Source organism: Camelus dromedarius, chromosome 12 (genome assembly GCF_036321535.1).
Source record: "Camelus dromedarius isolate mCamDro1 chromosome 12, mCamDro1.pat, whole genome shotgun sequence".
Lineage (NCBI taxonomy): Eukaryota > Metazoa > Chordata > Mammalia > Artiodactyla > Camelidae > Camelus > Camelus dromedarius.
The window spans coordinates 40173245-40193223 of NC_087447.1; the positions used below are offsets into that span (position 1 = coordinate 40173245).

Consider the following 19979-nt stretch of genomic DNA (forward strand, 5'->3'; position numbering starts at 1 on the left):
AAGAGAAAAATTACTAAATAAGACATACCTACAATGGATGAATTTTATGGTTTGTAAATTATTTTTCAATGAAGCTTAAAAATATTCTATACCAAATAATATTTTGAACACTTATTTCATATATGCTCTAGAAACTTCCCTTTCTTTACTGGATTTTAAGATATCATATGGGTACAAGTGTATCTACATATTTATGTATGTACACAGCTTGAAGAGCACATGAATAAACTTTATCAGACAATCAACTCTATGCCTTCTCTCCTACTTACTACCTAGACTTCACTTGTCAAAGTACTGCCTCCTAATGACTGGGTAACCAAATTACAGGTTTAATGGCTTAATTAATCCCCTGAGAGCTGAAGAGCAAACCCAAAGTATCTGACAGCAATGGTCCAAAAAGTTAAAATAGCCTCTGATGGAATTATGTCACAGCTCCCAGTAAGAATTATTCTTATAGAAACATTCTCTGGGAGCTGCAGTGTGACTTCCATTTTGCAATATCTGACTTCTAGACCAAAAGGAAAATTATACTGTACTTTGATTTTCTTGATCTTCAGGAGGCTCTAGAACCTTCACAAACTCCACATTCACATGGATTTCAACCCCCAATATCAAGGCCACCTTGAATAGGATGAGCTGCAACTGACGAATACCTGTTAGAAGGGAAGGGGGAAGAGACAAACTGTCAGCAGCAATGTCTGAGTGCCTCCTGTATACAGAATACTATATAATCACTGCTCAATGATCTCTGAGCATAGCAATACACAAGCATACCTCGTTTTACTGTGTTTTGCTTTATTGTGCCTCTCAGATAGTGCATTTTTTACAAATCGAAGATTTGTGGTAACTCTGCATCAAGCAAGTCTACTGGTGCCATTTTTTTCCTGACAGCATTTACTCATTTTGTGTCTGTGTCATGTTGTGGTAATTCTAGCAATAATACAAACTTTTTCATTATACTTGTTATAGTGATCTGTGATTAATGATTTTTGATGTTACCATTACAAAAATATTACAACTCACTAAAGGCTCAGGTTATGTTAGCATTTTTTAGTGATAAATTTAAAAAATTTAAATTTTAATTCCTTTAAGTTAAGGAACGTACTTTTTAGACATTATTATACATATACACTGAATAGACTACAGTATAGTGTAAACATCACTTTTATATGCACTGTAATTCATATAACTCGCTTTACTGTGATATTCACTTTATTGCAGTGGTCTGGAACCGAACCGGCAATTTCTCCAAGGTATGCCTGTACAGATAACGATCATTACTGAGCACCAGTTCTGTGCCAAGCGCTCTGTATTCTCTCATTCAACCCTTACAGGGGCCTTTGGGGATAACTATTCTCATTTTAGAAATGAGAAGTTGAGGCTCAACAAGGCTAAGTGACTTGTTCAGGCTCACACAGTAGCAAAACTAGAATGTGGACCCAGACCCATCTGATTCCAAGACTAGGCTCTAGCTGTCAGATCATGCTATAATGATGGTGGCTCTCTCTTTCCTGCCTCCTTCCAGAGCTGGGTTGTGGGTTTGATAAGATAAAGATAGAAAGAAAAGTAAGCAGAGAGAGAGGAAAGGGCCAGTGGGCAAAGTCAGAGATCAAATGGCTCACCCTGAGGGGGGCTCTGCCTGAACTCTCAGCCATCCAGGGTAAGGGTGGGGTGGGGAATCCTCCCCATAAAGCTGGGCTGGTGGTTTCCCACCTCCTAGCCCCTCTCCTAAACTGCCCCAGTGAGTGTCCCCTTGTTTCTCTATTTCATTCCCTGCCATTGAGCACAAAAGGGTATGCCTTCAAATATATTTCTGCAGAGCACGACGTTTCAAATGTTCTGTGAGTCCTCTGTAGTCTGTGGGTTTTGCTCATTTAACATTTACTGAACATCTACACTGTGCCAGGTGCCATGGTAGGCCCAGGAGATACGAAAAACACCAATGGAGGAAACGTGAGTAAACGGAATGGGGCAGGGCCTGATGGTTGGGGGCAGCGGGGTCTGGGCTGCAGTCTGAAAGCCAAGAGGGGAGGGACCAAGCATACCAGATCCCATGCGGAGATTGAGAATATGAAGACTGCAAGGGGCCAGGGCACTGGAGGGTTAGGAAGCTTCTGGAGAGAATCTCTAGCCCAGCGGTGGGGGAGAAATCAGACCACAGTGGAAGCTGGGATGAGTGAGAAGCACAGGCAAAATCTATGTTGCCTCTTTCTAGAATAAATACTTTGACGTAAAGAAAAGTAATGGGCAAGATCAGAGGACTGGAGGGGTTGGGGCAGGTAAAAAGGAGGGAAGGAAACCAAGAGGGACCAGAACTGGAGAGGAAGTGGCCAGCTCTGCCTCCCTCTGACAGTGGGTTGGGAGGAAGGAAGGAGTACTTGGGGAGAGGCGAGTGCAGGAGGAAGGAGAGGTGCTGGAAGGGGAGGGCCTACCAGTGGCTCCTCTTCCCCAGAGCACTGAGGGAGGCCATCTGCTCAGAAGGAGGCAGCTGTGGTGGAGGCGTGGATCAGCCACAGTGGGAACTGGAGGAGGATGCTGACACAGGATGAACTGAGAATTGCTGAGCAATGCTGAGGACCAGGTCACAGCTGGGGCTGCAGAAAAGAATCCAACCCACCTCCTGCGTGGAAACAAGCCTTGGCAGACGCCTGGCCTCTCCTCACAGTCTCAAGGTTCCTAGTCTGTCTGGTTTGGGCACACAGCAGGTACTCAGTTCTTCCCGCCTCCCTTCTCACAGGTGTTGGAGCTGCCCTTGACGTTGATCTCTCTAAAGGTTTGATCCTCAGTTCCAGAGTCCTGCCAGTGTTTCCACACATGGGGCTATTTTCAAGGACTAGGGGTTAAGTGGGAGCCCCATCAATGGGGCAGCGAGGGGCTCCCGACCAGGAGGGCAGCCTGACAGCCCTGGGGCCCTCTGGAGGCTGCTGGTGCCCAGCTCTGAGTCTCAGGAAGGCTGGAGGGAAAAGTGGTGCTTACGTTGTCATTCTAAATGGGTGAAACCAACATACTTTCTTCCGTGGTGGTAAAGAATATCTGGAAAGCTGACACTGCAGCTTTCTGGGCAAATCCAAATTTCTTTCCAATGGACTCTTAGAATTTTCTCATCCCAGTGCAGGGATAAACTCTGGGCCACTGCTGTTAAGTTCTCCTGTATCTGACTAAATTACACCCTGTGTGGCTGCTAATACTCTCCAGTCTTTCCCTCACCAACCTCATACCCTTTTCCCATCAGTTCCTGTCCTCATAAGAACATGGCTCTTAGAGTTCACCTTCCACTCACTGGTTAAGAGACCACAGCTCTGAACTCTGAGTTGGGGACCCTGGCTGCTGCTTGCTCACTGGACACAACTGGATGCAAAGCGTTTCCTGAGTCACCCACTATAACCACGTTTCACACTTGACCTCATTTAATCATCGCAGCCCTCCTGGTAGGCAGGCATCAATCACATTTATGGGAAACAAAATTGAGGCTTGAGGAAGGTAAGGAATTTGACCTGTCACACAGAGAATGGACAAGACAGATTTTAGATCCAAATCTGTTCAAACCTTGAACTCCCCCACAAAGTATTAACTTCCCTGACTTTTATGGGTCATGACTGTTACATATAAAATGGCTGAAGACCTCCTCCCTGCAAAGCACTGAGGAGAGAGGCTGCTCTTCCAAATCCTGTCTGCATCTGCACAGATCCTGCCTTGAGAGACCCAGGAGGAGGCATTGATGCTCACCTGGTCCTCCTTAAGCATCCAGGGATAGTCTAGGACCTGAAATCCACATTCTCAATTCCCCTCCTTTTCTGGGTAAACACCCATCATAATGGCCTCTTTTTAGAGCTCAAGGAAACTTGGTGTAGGATCTGTGTTATTCCTCTGTTCTGAAACCTGCCATGATTGCCCAGAACAGGTAATACGATGTCCAAACTCCTTTGCCTAAGAGGCACTCAACATTGAATGGTTTTATGTGGCTCCCCCTTCTAAGCTCCCCTGGCAAGTCTGACTGCTCTATTAAACCACGTTTTATTATTGACAAAACCTCAGTTGAGTTCTCTGACAGTGCAGATGTGTTACTTACCTCTCCCCTCTATTTTCCATATTTCATTCATTCATTCAACAGAAGTCTATTAAGCATCCACTATGTGTCAAGCACTCTCTTACTCCCTGGAGATACTCTGGTGAATAAAACACACCATGATCCCTGGCCTCACTGTGCTTCCAGCCTAGTGGGGCACAGCACAGGGTCTGGCACCAAATGTCTGCCAGCTGGATGTGTGGAGCCCCCAGGAACTTGTAAGATGGACCATTCTGGGGCTCCTCAATGTAGAGATATGCCCCCCACCCAGGGTCAGCCCCCTCCCAGCATGAGGTGCCAGCCCCTACTGGCGCTACTCACTGATGTGGTCGATGGAGCCAGCACAGAACTTCCCGTAGAACTTCTTGGCTCCCAGGCCTCGCAGGTCATGGATTGTGAAAGGCCAGAGGTGCAGCACGTTGTTTCGGGAGAAGGTGTCCCTCTTCTCCACCACGACCACTTTGGCCCCTAGGTAGGCAAGTTCAATGGCAGTGCGCAAACCACATGGTCCTCCCCCAATGATGAGACACTGTGGAGGTGAGAGAAGAGAGAGACACTCAGTGAATTCTACCTTGGAGAGAGAAACTCCCAGTTGGCAGCATAACTGGGGAGCAAACCCCCATCCACTCAAATCAACCATCAAGTGCAAACCAATCACCTGCTAAGACCTGCCATTCATCCAGCCAATGTACATTATTTGTGGGCCTACCAAGCACCAGGCACTGTGTCAAACCCTGTGAGGGACTAGGAGGTAAGAGGACTTGGGGAAGGCACAATAAGATACACATGAGGTTCAGAGTCTGACTGAACTGGCTTAAATCAAAGCTCTGGCATTCAAACTCTTAGTTTCCTCATCTGTGAAATGGGTCTACTACTCTTTCTTCATAGTTATTGAAATAAGATTGCTTTTAAAAAGGTTTTGGTGTATCTTTGTGTTCTGGACTAGTCAATGGTTTCTTAGATAGGACATCAAACATACAAGCAACAAAAGAGATAAACTGGACTTCATCAAAATTAAAAACTTTTTACACTTCAAAGGCCACTATCAAGAAAAAGGCAACCCACAGATAGGAGAAAATATTTGCAAATCATATATCTGATAAAAAACTAGTCTCCTCAATGTATCAAGAATTTTTCAACTCAACAATAAAAAGACAACTAACCCAAGTAAAGAATGGGCATGTGATCTGAACAGACATTTCTTCAAAGAAGACATACAAATGGCCAATAAGCACATGAAAAGATGCTCAACATCATTAGCCATCAAAGAGATACAAATCAAACTCACAGTGAGATATCTCTTCATACCCACTAGGAGATATCTCTTCATATCCACTAGGACGACTACAATCAAAAAGACAGACAAAAACAAGTGTTGGTGAGGATGTGGAGAAACTGGATCCCTCAGTCATTGCTGGTAGGAACGTAACATGGTGTAGATGCTTTGGAAAAGTTTGGCAGTTCCTCAAAAAGTTAAACATACAGTTACCATATGAGCCAGCAATTATACACCCTAGAGAAATGAAAACATGTCCACTCAAAAATGTGAACACAAATGTTCATGGCAGCATTTTTCATAATAGCCAAAAAACAGAAATAACCCAAGTCCATTAACTGATGAATAAACAAAATGTGTCATATACACAATGGAATATTATTCAGCTATAAAAAAGGAATGAAGGGTTGATATAAGGATAAACTGCAAAAACATTATGCTAAGTGAAAGAAACCAGACACAAAAGGACACATGTTGTATAATTACATTTATATGAAATTTTCCAGAACTGGCAAATCCATTGAGATAGAAAGCAGATTTGTTGTCACAAGGGAATGGGGGAAGGGGATTGGAGAGTGACTGCTAATAGGTATGGGGTTTCTTTTTATGGGGATAAAATGTTCTAGAATTGGTGGTGGTGCTGCAAAACTTTGTGACTATATTAACATCATTGAATTGTATACTTTAAAAGGATAAATAGCATGGTACGTGAATTATATCTTAATAAAATATTTGCATGAGAAAAAAGATGTATGGTACCAAGTTTGGCACTCATTAGTGTTGCTGTCGTAATTTTTATTGCTGAGACCTTGTCCTTGTCTTCTAGAAATTCAGTCTAGTGGTAAATTCAGAACTGTGAAATAAATAACTAGAATCCTATGTGCTTAGTTCTATTTGGAGCCCAGAAGAAGAAATCTAATCCAACTTAGTAAACTGGAAAAGCCTTTGCAGAGAAGGTCTTTAAAAACTATCATCATCATCATCACCACCGCCATCACCACCACCATCATCATCACCATCACTATCACCATCATCACAGCCTACATTTGTTGAGCACTTTTGATGTGCCAGTCACTGCTTTATGTGTTTTAGCTCTTAATCCTCACAAGAAATCCAAGAGGAAGGGACTATTATTATCCCCAGTTCACAGATGGGAAAACTGATGCACAAAACAGCTAAGTAACTGGCCCATGGTTTCAAAGACTGAAAAGAACAGAACTAGGATTCAAGCCCAGGTGGTCTTACTCCAGAACACACCACAGTGTACTGCTGCTGGTTTGCCAGGAATAAAAAGAAAGAACATTTAAGCGGAGAGATTGCCCATTCAAAGAGAAAGAAGTTCAAGGTGGATGGAAAGAAGGATACTTTGGGGAAAGGAAGTGAAATGAGGGAAAAGAGATAAGGATTATTTTGGAACTAGATGCTGAGAGCCTTAAATGTCAAGCAAAGAATATGGCTGTGGTCCTATAGTCACTGGGGCCATGGTGGGCAGAGGTGACAAAACAGGATTCTGCTCAAGTTCCATGCTAGGTCTCAGTGGACACTGCAATGTTGAACAAGACAAGGGTCCTTCCTTGAGGAAGCCATAGCCATTTAGGAAAGAAGGGAAGATGCATAATGACCTACCCAACTAGTTATACTGGGCAAAAGCCCTTCCATTCAAACCAAATCTGATGAGCAGCACCAATCCAACAAAAAACAGGAAAATGGCAGTGACCTGGCTGAGAGAGTCAGAGACACCCCCACACAGCAGCCTGCCCTACTTCCTGGCAGCCCCTGAAGCACCTTCAAGAGGCTTCAACTGGGAGGGTCTAACTAACTGGGGACACCCCAGCAAGGCCACAGGGAAGGAGAGCAGCACCCACACCTCGCTGCTGGATATTGCACAGGCATCTGGAAACATCCCTTCTGTTCCTTCTGCTCCTTCTGCTCAGGATCAAACCTTATCTTTAAAAAATGCATTCCCCTTCCCCTGGCAAATACTCCAACATTCAGTTATCATTCATCTGGGGCCTCCAGACTCCCAAAGGGGAACTGCAAGCAAGCGTATCAGAAGCTCCCACACCACAATCAGTGTGACCTACTCACTGGAACCTTTCAGAGAGTTTGTGGAAACCCCATTAGGGGAAATGAAGTCACTGCTGAGATACAGCTCACTCCAGAGCCGGGGAGTGGGTATACAAATCCTTCTGCCTCCTTTCCAGTTGGAGCTGACTGCAGAGAACCAACTCCCGAAAGCCCAGCTCCCTTCCCTATCTTACACACTACACAGCTCCTCCAGCTTGGACATAGCCAGACTATGACGGGCATTTCAAAGCAAGACTCCAAACCCCAACACACTGAGGTTGGCTTTGGGGTTAAGTCTGGATTCACTGCATTTCTTTGCAGTTAGCACATCTTTTCCTGTTTGCTGAGTTCTGTCACTCCAGGGCCAGGCATGAAGTGGGGTGGGAGGATGTGGGGTGAAGAAGGGCAGAAAGGGAAGGACGGAAGCCGTCCTGCATCCTCCCATCCACAGGCCTGACCTAGCACTGCTCCCAAGGCAAGGCCGGGGATCCCATTCCCACCAGCTGGGGGGCTGCTGTCCATTTTTTGTGCAAACAGTAGCCAGTGTACTGTCTCTGACCCTCCCAGCTAAATCTGAAAACTGTACCAGTGAAAGCTCAGTTTTCCCACCCTGGGCCCCAGCTCACACTTTGAGCCTGAAATTTCCGGGACGCCAGGCATACGGCATCCTAAAGTCAAAGCAAATACCAAAGGGCCTAATTACATAAAGGGAGAGAATTCGGTGCAGATGCTATCAAGACAGGAGAGAAGGCTTGCTGGCCAGGGCCAAGCCAGTTCCTCTAGGAACACACTTGTTATGATTCACATGGGAACTCGGAGTTCTGACAAGAAACTGAAAACCACGGCTGCTATACGCCTGGGCAGAGGAGCAGGCAAGAAGAGGGCTTCCCTGGTGATGTCGGGCATGGTGCAAACAAATCACAGATGCAAAGCGTTGTGATAACTCAACCCAGAGGAACTCTCCACCATTCTCAGACCTAGTGGGGCTTTACTGTAGAGGACTCAGTGCCAAGGAAAGAAAACTTTTCATTAAAACTCAGCCCTGAGGCCGAGCCCCAAATTAGATTGTACATTCCTCCCACAGTCTCTGTCCTTAGTGCTACCCCAGAACTAAGCTCCACGTGTTACAAGTATGTGCATCTGATTCCCAGACTACTGTAAGTGCTCCTCAGAAGCTGCCCCCGTGTTCTGAATAAGGCCTGGCACACTGGAGGCCTCGATAAACAGTTGATGGATGAAGGAACTTCCCACACCCTCGTGGCCCACCCAGTTCTGGCTGTTTGTCTGTAACTGGGATGTTGAGTTCACATCAGCCAGGGTTTGTGTCTGCATTTCCCACCCAGGCTGGGGGAGCTGGGGTCTGCCAAGGCCACCAGCATCATGGACGTCAGCAGATCTGTGTGCTCAGGCGACATAAATTTATTATGCAGTGGGGAGTGAGGCAGATCCAACAGCAGCAGGAAGTCCATTGTGTAGATAAGCTTGGCATTGCTTAGGCCTCCACGTCTGTGGAGACAGACATGGAAAAATCAGCTCTTTATTTATCAACGGTGGGAATAGGGAAAAAGGGGACTTGTCCACTGTCAAGGCACAGGGCTGGGGCAGCCCCAGCTCACACAGGACCCCATTGCCCCCTGGAGGAGCCCCACAAGCACTACCCATTTCTTGGTGACATGGCACATCTTTCAACCCACAAGTGGGAGGGTGTGCTGGGACTGTGTCAAGAATGCTAAAGGGATCAGCCCCCAGAGGGAGCCGCCACTGAGGGGACCAGGGGCTAAGTCAGGGGTTAGCAGTCTGGAGACTTGATTTCCGCTTCTGAATTCTGCCTCCAATTTCCTTGGGAGCTTTGTGCGCAGACAGCCCAGTGAGGTGGGGTGCAGAAAGCCAGCACTGGGAGGCAGCAGGCAGACTGGTTCTGGGGCTCACAAGCTGGCTCACCTGGGCTCTGCACCTCATTGAAAAGAAGGATTATAGGATCTAAACTGTAACACCCCCAGCACTTTCTACCTGCGAGCCACTGTCCTAACCATGTGTTTCATCCTTCTAGCTGCCCTATGAGGTAACAGTCATCACCATCTCTACTTTGTAAAGGAGGAAACGGAGGCACCGAAAAGTTAAGCAACTTGCTCCAGGTACCACTGTTACCCTCATTTTTGAGCTAAAAAAATGGAGGTCAAAGAGGGCAAGAAATTGCTCCAAGGTGGGTCACGTAATAAGGAGGTGGTCAAGTCTGGACACGAACCCAGGCAGTGTGGGTCCCAAGTCTGTGGACAGCAAAGCTGGACCGCAGGGCATGCGGTCAGGATGAAGCAAGGAGAGTTTCAGCTCCTTCCCCACCTGGAGCATAGAAGAGCTGGATTCAAGCTGAGTGCACGGGGCCTCTGCGCGGAAGGCCTGATCCGCATCTGGGCCGTTCTTCGTGTGTTTCCCTGGGGTGGAAATTTGCAGGCTGGATGGAGCTAGAGCCCATGCAAATCCCGGGAAGCCACTCTGGCCAGTGCCTCAGCAGCGGGGCTTTGGGCATGGACAGTGTTGGCCTCTCCGGTGCCTCTGGAGACCTGGCAGTGAGCTGAGTGACACGAGGTCACGCGTGGTGCCGTCTCCCTGGTAGCAGCAGCCCTCCGGATGTGCTGACCTGCAGGCCAGCTCCCCAGGCAGCGCTCTGGTTCCAAGGACGTGCTGTCATGCTTCCTGGTGTGGCTTCCCAGCCTCACCAGCTCTTAGGACGGGCTGCTTATCTAAACCCAGGCAGGAAGGCCCTGACTGTTACTAGGTTACCACAAGTGAAAACAGCTCGATCAGAATCGCAGGACACAGAGTTATTGAATCTAACATGCCTCCCACATCCTATTCTAGGGGCCTGCCCTGGCGCTGCAGTGCTAAGAGGGGCTCATGAGAGATGCAGCCACCTATGGTTCTAGCCGTGGGTGAAGAAGTCCCTGGAAGGGGGTGGCCAGACTGGCTTCTTCACGGTGACTTCAAGGGCCACTCTGGGTGAGGAGCAAACCCTCATCTGACTTGACACAGCCCTGCCCTGCCCTGGTCTGACTCTTCTGGAACTCGGTCACACCCAGTTATTCCTGAGTAACAATTAACACCACTTAAAAACCACCGAAGTTTACAGAAAGGAAAAGGGAGAAAAATATCTTGTTCTCCTGCCTGCTCTCAAAAAAAGAAAAAAAAAAAATACAAATTCCTCTGAGAAACATTCCATTCTTCTCTGTCCTTCTCTTCCGGCCCGAGCTGGTGCTTTCCCCCTGGTAGGAGCAACTGCAACCAGTGACCACCAGGGTCTGGATTTTCAGGGACAGTTTCATTTGCAAACATCCTGCCCCTCAGCCTTGTAATTACATTCCTATTGGACCCCTGGTTTGGGAATTTTAAGTACATTCATCAAGGTTGTGTTTCCACTCTGGGTGCTATTCATACCTCATGCATCCTCCCTCCTATCTAAGGCATGATTTCCCTGAAGCCCAGCCACACAGCTGCCCCCAGCCCCGCGCAGTGGAAGAGATCAGCAGCTAGTGAGCCCATGACTCCTTTCACTTTAGATGTCAAAGTGTGCCGTCAGCAGTGCCAGCTCCATCCCACCTTTGCAGGTGCCTGTCCATCCCCTACTGGGAAGAGCAATAGTCAAGGCAGCATTCATAATAGCAATAATAAAACCAGAGCTCCCACTTACTGCTTGCTTTCATTGTGCAAGCACTGTGCTAAGCACTTTGTAACATATGCACCTCATTTCTTTCCTACAATAACCTTGAACCGGGCATATTCGTTGATGAGAAAACTGGAGTTTACGAAGGTTAACTGACCTGACCATGGTCACAGAACTAGGATGAGAACTAGTCCCGGATCCCAGTTTCTACTTGAAATCACAATCCTGTATTAATTCTTCCAGGTTTCCTTGGGTGTTATGTGGCAGGGTATTAGCATGTTCTCTCTTCAACTAAGATATCTAAGACCATTGAGACCACTCTGTGGGATGGTAGAGGATGCAAGAGAGGGCTCATGTTCCCAAAACTCAGGAGGCTGCCCAGCTGGGGACTGGAGAGAAAGGTAAACAGAGACCAGGAATGCTCAATTGTTTGGGATCACCTCTGTCCACTGTAGACTTTTGTGGAAGAGACAGATTTGGTCAAGCAAGGGTCCCTCCAGGAGATGGCCCATAAGTGGAGGACTGAGGCTGACGATTCAGAGAGACACAAGAAATGTCAGGTCAAGAATGAGGGAGGCAGTCTGGAGGGAGTAGGGAGGCCAGGCTGAGTGGAAGTGAGTGTGGTGCTATAGGAAGGGGCAGAGGAAGGGGAGGGAGGGGGAACCAGATTGTGGAGGGCCTGGGATGTCAGACCAAAGGGTTTGGATGGTTTCCCTCCTTGGGCTATTATGGGTTTGGAGTAGAATGAAAGTGCTAGTTTAGGACAATTGGTTCCAGAGTAATAAAAAAGACGGTAAGAAGAGAGAAAGAAACTAGAGGTGGAGAAACCAGTCATTGCAGCATTTGAAACAGACTCACTCTCTTGAATCCCCTCCTTCAGCCTTGACCACAGATGCTCAGGCACCTCTGCTGGTTCCCTTCGTCTTCCTGACCTCTGCATTTATGAGTGCCTGGGGTCCTCCTCCCTTCTTGACCTTTATCTTACATCCTCTTCCTATGGCTTTAAATATCATCTACATGCTGATGACGCTCAAAATGATCCCCAACTCCGAAACTCCCAGACTCGGGTAACCAATGGCTTACTGACATTCCCAGCTGCTCTAATAAGCATCTCAGTTGCGGTGCCAGACCTGCAACCAAACTTCTGATCACACATCGTTCCCCACCTACCACCCTTCCACTCCTCTCCCAGTCATTGCCATCTCCGTAAATGAATAGCCACTTCTCACTTTTCCAGCTCCTTGGACCAAAAATCTGGAGTCAACGTAGATTCCTTTCCTCTTACCTCACAATCAATCCACCAATAAACCCTGTTGACTCTACCTTCAGAAAACATTCTGTACCGATCAGCCTCCCCTCCTCCACGCTGCCACCCTGATCCAAGATGCCATCCTCCCTCCCCTGCCCTGATAGCAGGGCTCCTGCTTGGCTTCCGGCTTCTCCCCTGTCCCCTTACAGTCCATCCCCCAACAACAACCACAGTGGTCTTTCTAAAGTCAGATTGGGTCACACCCAGCTCACAACCTCTAACATCTTCCTGTGGCAAACAGAACTCAAAACCAGATCTTATGATGGCCTCAAGACCCTACATGACCTTGCCCTCCAACTTCCCTTCTGTCTTCAGCTCCTGCCACTCCCCCTGCCCGCTCTGCACTCCAGCCATAATGGTCTCCCTAAGCACATACAGGGCACAGGGCCTTTTTACTTGCTTTGCCCTCTGCCTGGAACATTCCTCTAAGATACACAAACACTCCAGCCTCCAGAAATAGATACATGTTCATGTTTATCACATTCTCTCTTTCTTTTTAGTTGCTTAGTAAGCTTTTATGTATATATGGCTATTTTTCTAATACCAAGAAAAGGAATATATTGCAGAAAATACACAGAACTAGTTTTAGCTTTCTTCATATTAACATCCACCTTTCCAACATTTTAAATGTTTGTAAATATTTCCAGCATCTAATTGTATATTCTTCCATTATGGGCTTCTTTTTTCCTGTTTTCAATCTAGTAACTTTGCAATATTTTTCACAACATTTCACTATACATTTTCAAATGTACAGAAAAGTTGAAACAATTTTAGTGAACACCTAAATACCCACCACCTAGAGTCCATGATTAGATTTTACTCTCCTTGCTTTATCTCACACCTATTCATCCATCCACCTCTCTACCCATTCATCAATGCATCTTATTTTTTGGTGAATCTGTACATTTCTTCCCAAATACTTCAGGATACATTAATTAGAGTTCAATATTTATTCAAGTTTTTTTTTCAGGTAAAATTTACATACAAAAATGTGCCCATCTAAAAATACCACTTAATGTAACAATTTACAATACATGTTGCTTCTCATAGCATTGGTTTTCTCCCCATCAGTGGTCTTTATTCAGTTGACCTAGTAAGTTGTCCCTGGACTCGTGCTGGCATCCAGTGCACATTAGTGCACATAGTTATCAGCAAGGAGCTTCTAGTCAAGGGGGCGGGCTTGGGGCCAATCAGCCAGCTACCTTGCCTTCCTTTCTCCCTTTGGGAAAGCAGAAGCTACAGGCCCTTCCAAGGCCCCCAAAAAGGGTGTGGAGGAATCTCACATTCCTTTAGGAGGAAGAGGGGAAAGAGCCTTCTGAGATGGGCTGAGTCTAGATGTATTCAAAGCTAAAAACGTTAGGCTAGTTATCCATATGTGGGTAAAAAGTAGAGCTAAGATACACAAACACTCCAGCCTCCAGAAATAGATACGCAGGTTCATGTTTATCACTTTTCTCTCCTTCTTTTTAGTTGCTTAGTAAGCTTTTGCTTTTATACATAACAATGGTAATAGCCAGCACTCATAATCCTTTATTCACAGCAACCCACACTCATCCTGCCAATTTCACAGCCTTAACTTTCAAGAGGCGGAGCCAGGATTCAAATCCAGGTGCCTGGCTCCAGGGACCACGCCTTTAGCCACAGTGTCACAGAGACCATTGCAGGTAGTCAGGGAGAGGGAATCCCCACAGCCTTCCATTGCTCCACTTCTCTGTGAATTTTCGTTCTTTTTCAAGTCTGTCTATCTGACCTCCTGTGACCTCCTCAAAAGTAAAAAGGCAGGCCTGGCTTGCCTTTGTACCCCCAGCAACTAGACTGGCCCAGATTAAGTGCTCAGTGATGATTAGAAAAAAGAGAGGTGAAAGTACTCGGCAGGCCTTGGGTGGACCAGCACCCTTGGGGGCCAGTCTGGGTTGGGGCTGTGAGAGCAGCAGGTAGTGGCAGGATCCAGGAGGAAAACCACAGCAGGTTGCCCCTTCCCACCCAGGACTGTGACTTCTGGAAGGGGTGAACATCAGGGGTAACTTAATCCAATGAGAAAGGCACAGCACAGGCTGTGCACCCACCTACACTTTCCCAGCCCAGAGAACCCAGCCAGGCCTGTGACCAGCAGCTGTCAACCTGCCCGATGACAAACATTTCCACTCAGCGGGTGCCAAGACTGGGGGCCACTTGAGGTCTGGAGAAGCATCTACTGAGTGTCTTACATAGGCCAGGCCTGCGGCAGATGCTTTAAGTGAACCAACTCATTTCCACTGTGAAAGTGGCATTGCTTTCCCAGTAGACGGTTGAGAAATGGAGACTCAGAGGTTATTTGACTTAATAGAGCTGGCATTTGTGGAGGTCTAAGTCTGTGGCAGGCACTGATCTAAGTGCTTCAGATGTTTCAACTCATTCAAACTTCACAGCAACCCAAGGCTAGGAAACTAAGGCACAGAATAGGGTTAAGTGGAGAGTCCAAGGTCACATCACAGTTAGGAAGGAGGAACTTGCATACAGACCCAGGCTTCTAGCTCCAGAGCATAAACTCAGATCTGCCATGTTACATTTGCCTAAGATCACATGGCAGTTAAGACAGAGCCAAGGGTCACTACTAGATCCTTAAGACTCTGGCATCTGGCTTTTTCTTTGGCATAGCCCATGCTGTCACCTTTCTCCCAAGTGTTAGAGCCCATTTTCCCTTTCTGGCCCCTTTTCTCTCCCTCGTGAGACTCCTCCAGTGGCTCCCCCTTACCCCATGAACACTCATGGCCATGGGCAAGGCTGACCTTACCCGTGGGCAGCAGCCTTGTCCCAGGCTGGGCTCTGCAGAAAGGCCACTGTGGGCCTGGTAATGGATCTGGATGAGAAGAGGCCAGGCGTTCCTTGCACGTTCACCGACTCCTATTGCTCTGAGGTGAGCAAAGAAGAGACTATTTACCTGAGCCCAGCAGCTGTTTCTGCAGCCAGCCCAGAGCTGGGCTGAAAGCCCAAGGGGCAAAGGCCGTCCTTGCTTCTCCACAGCCATGTCTGGACCAGCTAACCGCCCCCCCAGAGCCCCTGAGAATTCCCGAAGAAGGAGGTGGCAGGTAGGAATACACCTAAGAATATACTGTAAGGATGCACTGGCCTCCTTCATATTCTCCTTTTACAGGGTCTCTAGCCCCATAGGTAGGTGCTGAATGAATAGAGCTTAGGGGTCTAAGCATAGCTTAGCTCAGGCATGCAAACAGGTAAAGTCTCATCAGCCCTCAGTCAAATACCCTCGAGAAACAGCGCATACGGTGGCTAAGCAAGGCACAGGTCCTGAAGCAGGCAGGCCACTAACCAGCTGTGTGGCTTTGAGCACAGAAGCTTATTACACTCATTTCTCTTGACCTCAGTTTGCTCAACCATAAACAGGTATAAGGGTAGTTCCTACCAGCTAGGGTTGTTATGGGGATGGAGTTAGTAAACTGCAGAATTGGTCACGAAAGAGCCTAGTCTAGCACCGGATAAGCAGTCAATAAACAGTAGTGATGACTGACAGCTCCTCTCCACCCTCCCTTCTTCCTGAGGAGGAATCCCAGAAATGAAATCAGCATTTGGATCTCTAAGAGCTGTAGTCCAGTCCATCTGGGGATATGGATGCTGTGATCCTACCAGTTCAGAGGTGGGGCACAGCTAGCATTCCCTGGGGTGGACGTACTGCCCTTATGAGGGCATCTTCAGGAGATGGATGAACCCTAAGTGCAGCCTGGGCATCCAGAAGGTCCCCTGCACCAGCGAGTTGTCCTCTGCCCCTTGAGCTCACAGGCCCATGCACTAACTTGAAAGGGACATTAGGTCAGGGGTCAGTGCACTTCTGTAAAGTGCCACACAGCAAATACTTTAGAGTTTTTGCCAACCGCTGGCTTATAGTATCCTGTCTGACACTTCCTTCCCCATGATGCCTTCCCCTTAAGGGGCCCAGAAGATATTCATGGGAGCCCAGTGGCCATTATCAGATGGGTTCCCCTTGCCACTCCTGCTGTCTGGAACGCCCTCCCCCAGATCCCTGTGCTGAGGCTCCTTTTCAGCATTCAGGTCTTAGTTCAAACATCACATTCCTCAGAGATACCTCCCCTGCCCCACCCCATCTACTCCCATTGCATCTCCCTTTTTATTTTCTGCACGGTGCTTATCACAACCCTAAAGCTTTTTTTATTTATTAACTGGTTCACTGTGAGTCTCTCCCTCTGGAATGTAAGCTCCACCAAAGCAGGGGCCCTGCCTCCCTTACCCACACGGTACCCCCAGGGGCCAGAATAGTCCCTAACCTCATAGGAGGTGCCAGGAAATATTTGCCAAGTGAATAAATGCATAAAATCAGATCATGCCTTTACCCCAAATCAGGATGCACACAGAGGCTGACTTAAGTGTCATAGCCATTATTTACTGAAACATTGTCTTGGGGCTTTACGTATATTCTTATTAAATGAGGCAGAAACTAATTTAAGAGATAGAAACTATTTTATCTTCCCATTTCTGTTGAGGACACTGAAGTTAAGGTCCCATTGCTCAAAGACATGCATCCGGTAAGAGGTAAAGCTAAATTTCAAACCCAGACCTGCCCAAATCTGGGACCCAACCTATTAACCACCACTCTTGCTTAAGTTTACCTGGAATTATATCAAATTAGTATGTACACAGATTGTCTGCGGCTGATTAGAAATGCTGATGGGCAGTGCAGTGCCTTTGGGCTTGTCAAAGTGAAGGGAAGATATTATTATCTAATATGTATAATATATGGGGCTTTTCTCATATTTACCATTGAAATAGCAAGGCTCAGATAGAAGCAACAACTTCAGATGTGACAAAGCCAGAAGTGAGATCAAATCTTGACACTTCCCAAGGGAAAATCCGTTTGGTTAATTGCACCTTGATCCATCTCCTGGGGGTGGGATATACACATTCGGTACCCATCCCACAGAAGACGACTGTATAGGAAAGTCTCATATCCAGATAGGATCACCATCTCAGAAGACAAACCTCAGAGTATTTATGTTTAGAAACCTTCCCCAGCAAAGGAGCTTTAAGGCCTCACAGATAATAGGAGAAAGGTGAGTCCTTTCCAGGTCCAAGAAACCCTTCTCACTAGTGCAATGTAGTTTTGACTCCGCTTGCAGCTGCCATAAAGTGGTAAGCAACTTACTCAGCAGCTCCTGATAACTTCCAAGCAGGTCACCTTACACTATAAAACGGTTTGTAATTAAAATGTTTTCAGAACTGTGAATAGATCACAGTGTCTAGACATTGGGAGATGCCAATCTTACACCATCCTGCCCACCCATGACTACAACCCACCAAAGAACATGTTATATTTTCTTTATCAGAGCATCTTTAAGGGCATGTTTCTGGAAAGCCTCTCCTCACAGCCTGCTGGGAGCTGCTTGGGAATTCTTTCTGCCACCAAGAGGAAGGCATGCCTGGGCACTGAGGGTACCTGCTCTCTGGAGGCAGGCCTGGACCAGCAGCATGACTGTGGCATCATTCCTCAGGCTGGCTGAGAAGTCCACATATGAAAGGTGGGACTTCCAAGATCCAGGTATATCACATCATGGCTGTAACCCTCCAGGTAGAACAAAGTGCTACCCCAGCTTAATTCCTGGGTGGGGGTTGGGGTAAAGGGCAGCAGTTGGGTAGGTGAGGACATGGCTTAAGCTATTAAAAGGAAAATAAGGCATTTGGAAACCACCATCCTAGCTCCCTGTAGTACCTGATCCTACCCATGAAGCAAGGAGACAAGGATATCTATCATTCATTTGTTCATTCATTCATTCAGAAAAGACTCAAGGAACACTTTTTTTTAGGCATCATGTTGGGTACCAGGGAAATGGATTAGGAGATGGACATGTCGCATTTTCTGCCCACAGGTACCCCCACCTCAGTGAAAACAAAACACCACTGAGAGTTCCTGAGCAAAATAGAGTTCACCAACCACACACACAGAGGGAAGGGGAAAGAGCAGAGGCAGGGACCCCTTAGGCTGGGTGAAGAGGTCCTGCTAGGTAGGAACGGAGAGGAGGGTGGTGGAGACTAAGAGATTATAAACTCAGGTGAAGGGGGAGAAGGAGGAAGTGAAACTGACTCAGATGCTAAGACTGGGAGGGTGGTGCCACTGTGAGCTAAGATTGAAAGTCAGGAAGAATACATTTAGGGAGTGGGAGGGAAGAAGAAGAGTGAAATTACGAATTTAGTTTTCATGTTGTTTAGTGTCAGGTATCGTAGAGAAATCCAGAAGGCATGTAGAAATCCTAATAGTTGATCCAGAGAGTAAAAGAAACAGGTTTTTAAAACAATAATAGTAACTTCTATTTTGCGGTGGTTTACCATGTGTCAGGTATGGTACATAACAATCTCATTTAATCCTAACTAGAAACCTATAATGTAGGTATTATGATGCCCATTTTACAGATGAGGAAATCGAGGCTCTGAAATGTTAAGTAACCTACCTGGTTGCAGGCATCTGACTCTGGCCATTTATGCTCTTTCTGCTATGCCCTAGAGCCTCTGATTTTGGAGTCACTGTCCATAAGAGAAGACTACGTCTTCCCAAGTAAGAGTGTCCAATAGAACTGGGTTTCTCGGCTTTGGCATGATGGATTTTGGGGGCTGGATCACTTTTTGTGGTTGGGGTACTGTCTTGTGAATCGCAGGATGTTTGGCAGCATCCCTGGCCTCTCCCAACTACACTGTAGTATTACTCCCCTCCCCAGAGCATGACAATCAAAAATGTCTCTATCACCAAATGTCCCTGGGGAGAAAAAACTGCCACCAGATTAAGAACCACTGCAACGGAAATATAATGTGGGCCATATATGTAATTTTAAATTTTCAAGTAGTCATATTTTTTTGAAAAAGAAAAAAAATGGTTAAAATTAATGTTAATATTTTATTTAGTTCAATCTATCCAAAATATTATCATTCCAACATGTAATTCATATAAAAAGTACTGATGAGTTATCATGTAGTCTTTTTTTCATAGTAAGTCTTTGAAATCAGCTGTGTATTTTACACTTATAGCACATCTCAATTTGGACTTGCCACAAAAGCCCTGTGGCTAGTGGCACCCGTACTGGACAGCACAGATAAAGACAGGGCTCACTCACCCACTTTTATAAACCGTGGAGACAGAGGAACAGAATGCAACACCAAACAATAGTCAGAGGGCGTAGCAGACAACTTCTGGGGATACTGGCAGCTCAAGCTTTCCTTTCCCATCTGATAACTGCCCCTACCCACCAGCCACCCACCTACCTCATGGGATGGGATAGGGCAAGTGGGAAGTGCAGACAGGTACCTGGTAAAGAGAGGTGGAGGGGAAACCAGAGAGAGCCCAGGGGAGTGGGCCCTGGGAAGCCCACCCACACAGACAATGGGAGTTCCTGAGGCTTTCAGGGAGGCAGCCACCAGAGGAGTAAGGCAGATACAGACAACTCATCCATAATTGGGACACGCCAAGTCACCTCTGCTAGCAGCTGCTGATGCATGGCTGATTCCAGCCCAAGTAACCACTGAAACAAAGCCCTCAAAACCACAGCATCTGAGTCAGTCTCGAGTCAGATGCAGAGAAACCAAGGTCCTCGTCTGGGACTACTCAGTA

At 46.8% G+C, this 19979-nt stretch overlaps 1 protein-coding gene across 6 annotated transcripts in view; it reads right to left on the reverse strand.

The window, feature by feature from the left end:
* The window catches only part of MICAL2 (microtubule associated monooxygenase, calponin and LIM domain containing 2), a 213397-nt gene that overhangs the window by 127808 nt on the left and 65610 nt on the right, over window positions 1-19979 (reverse strand). For all 6 annotated transcript variants that reach the window (XR_004139260.2, XM_031460007.2, XM_031460010.2 and 3 more), the window contains exons 4-5: window positions 4388-4595; window positions 537-653 (exon numbers count right to left, since the gene is read on the reverse strand). Coding sequence is in view for 5 of the 6 variants with exons in the window: in XM_031460007.2 (XP_031315867.2) it covers window positions 537-653; window positions 4388-4595 (325 nt within the window). In the remaining variant the exon portion in view is untranslated. The remainder of the gene's footprint in view (window positions 1-536; window positions 654-4387; window positions 4596-19979) is intronic.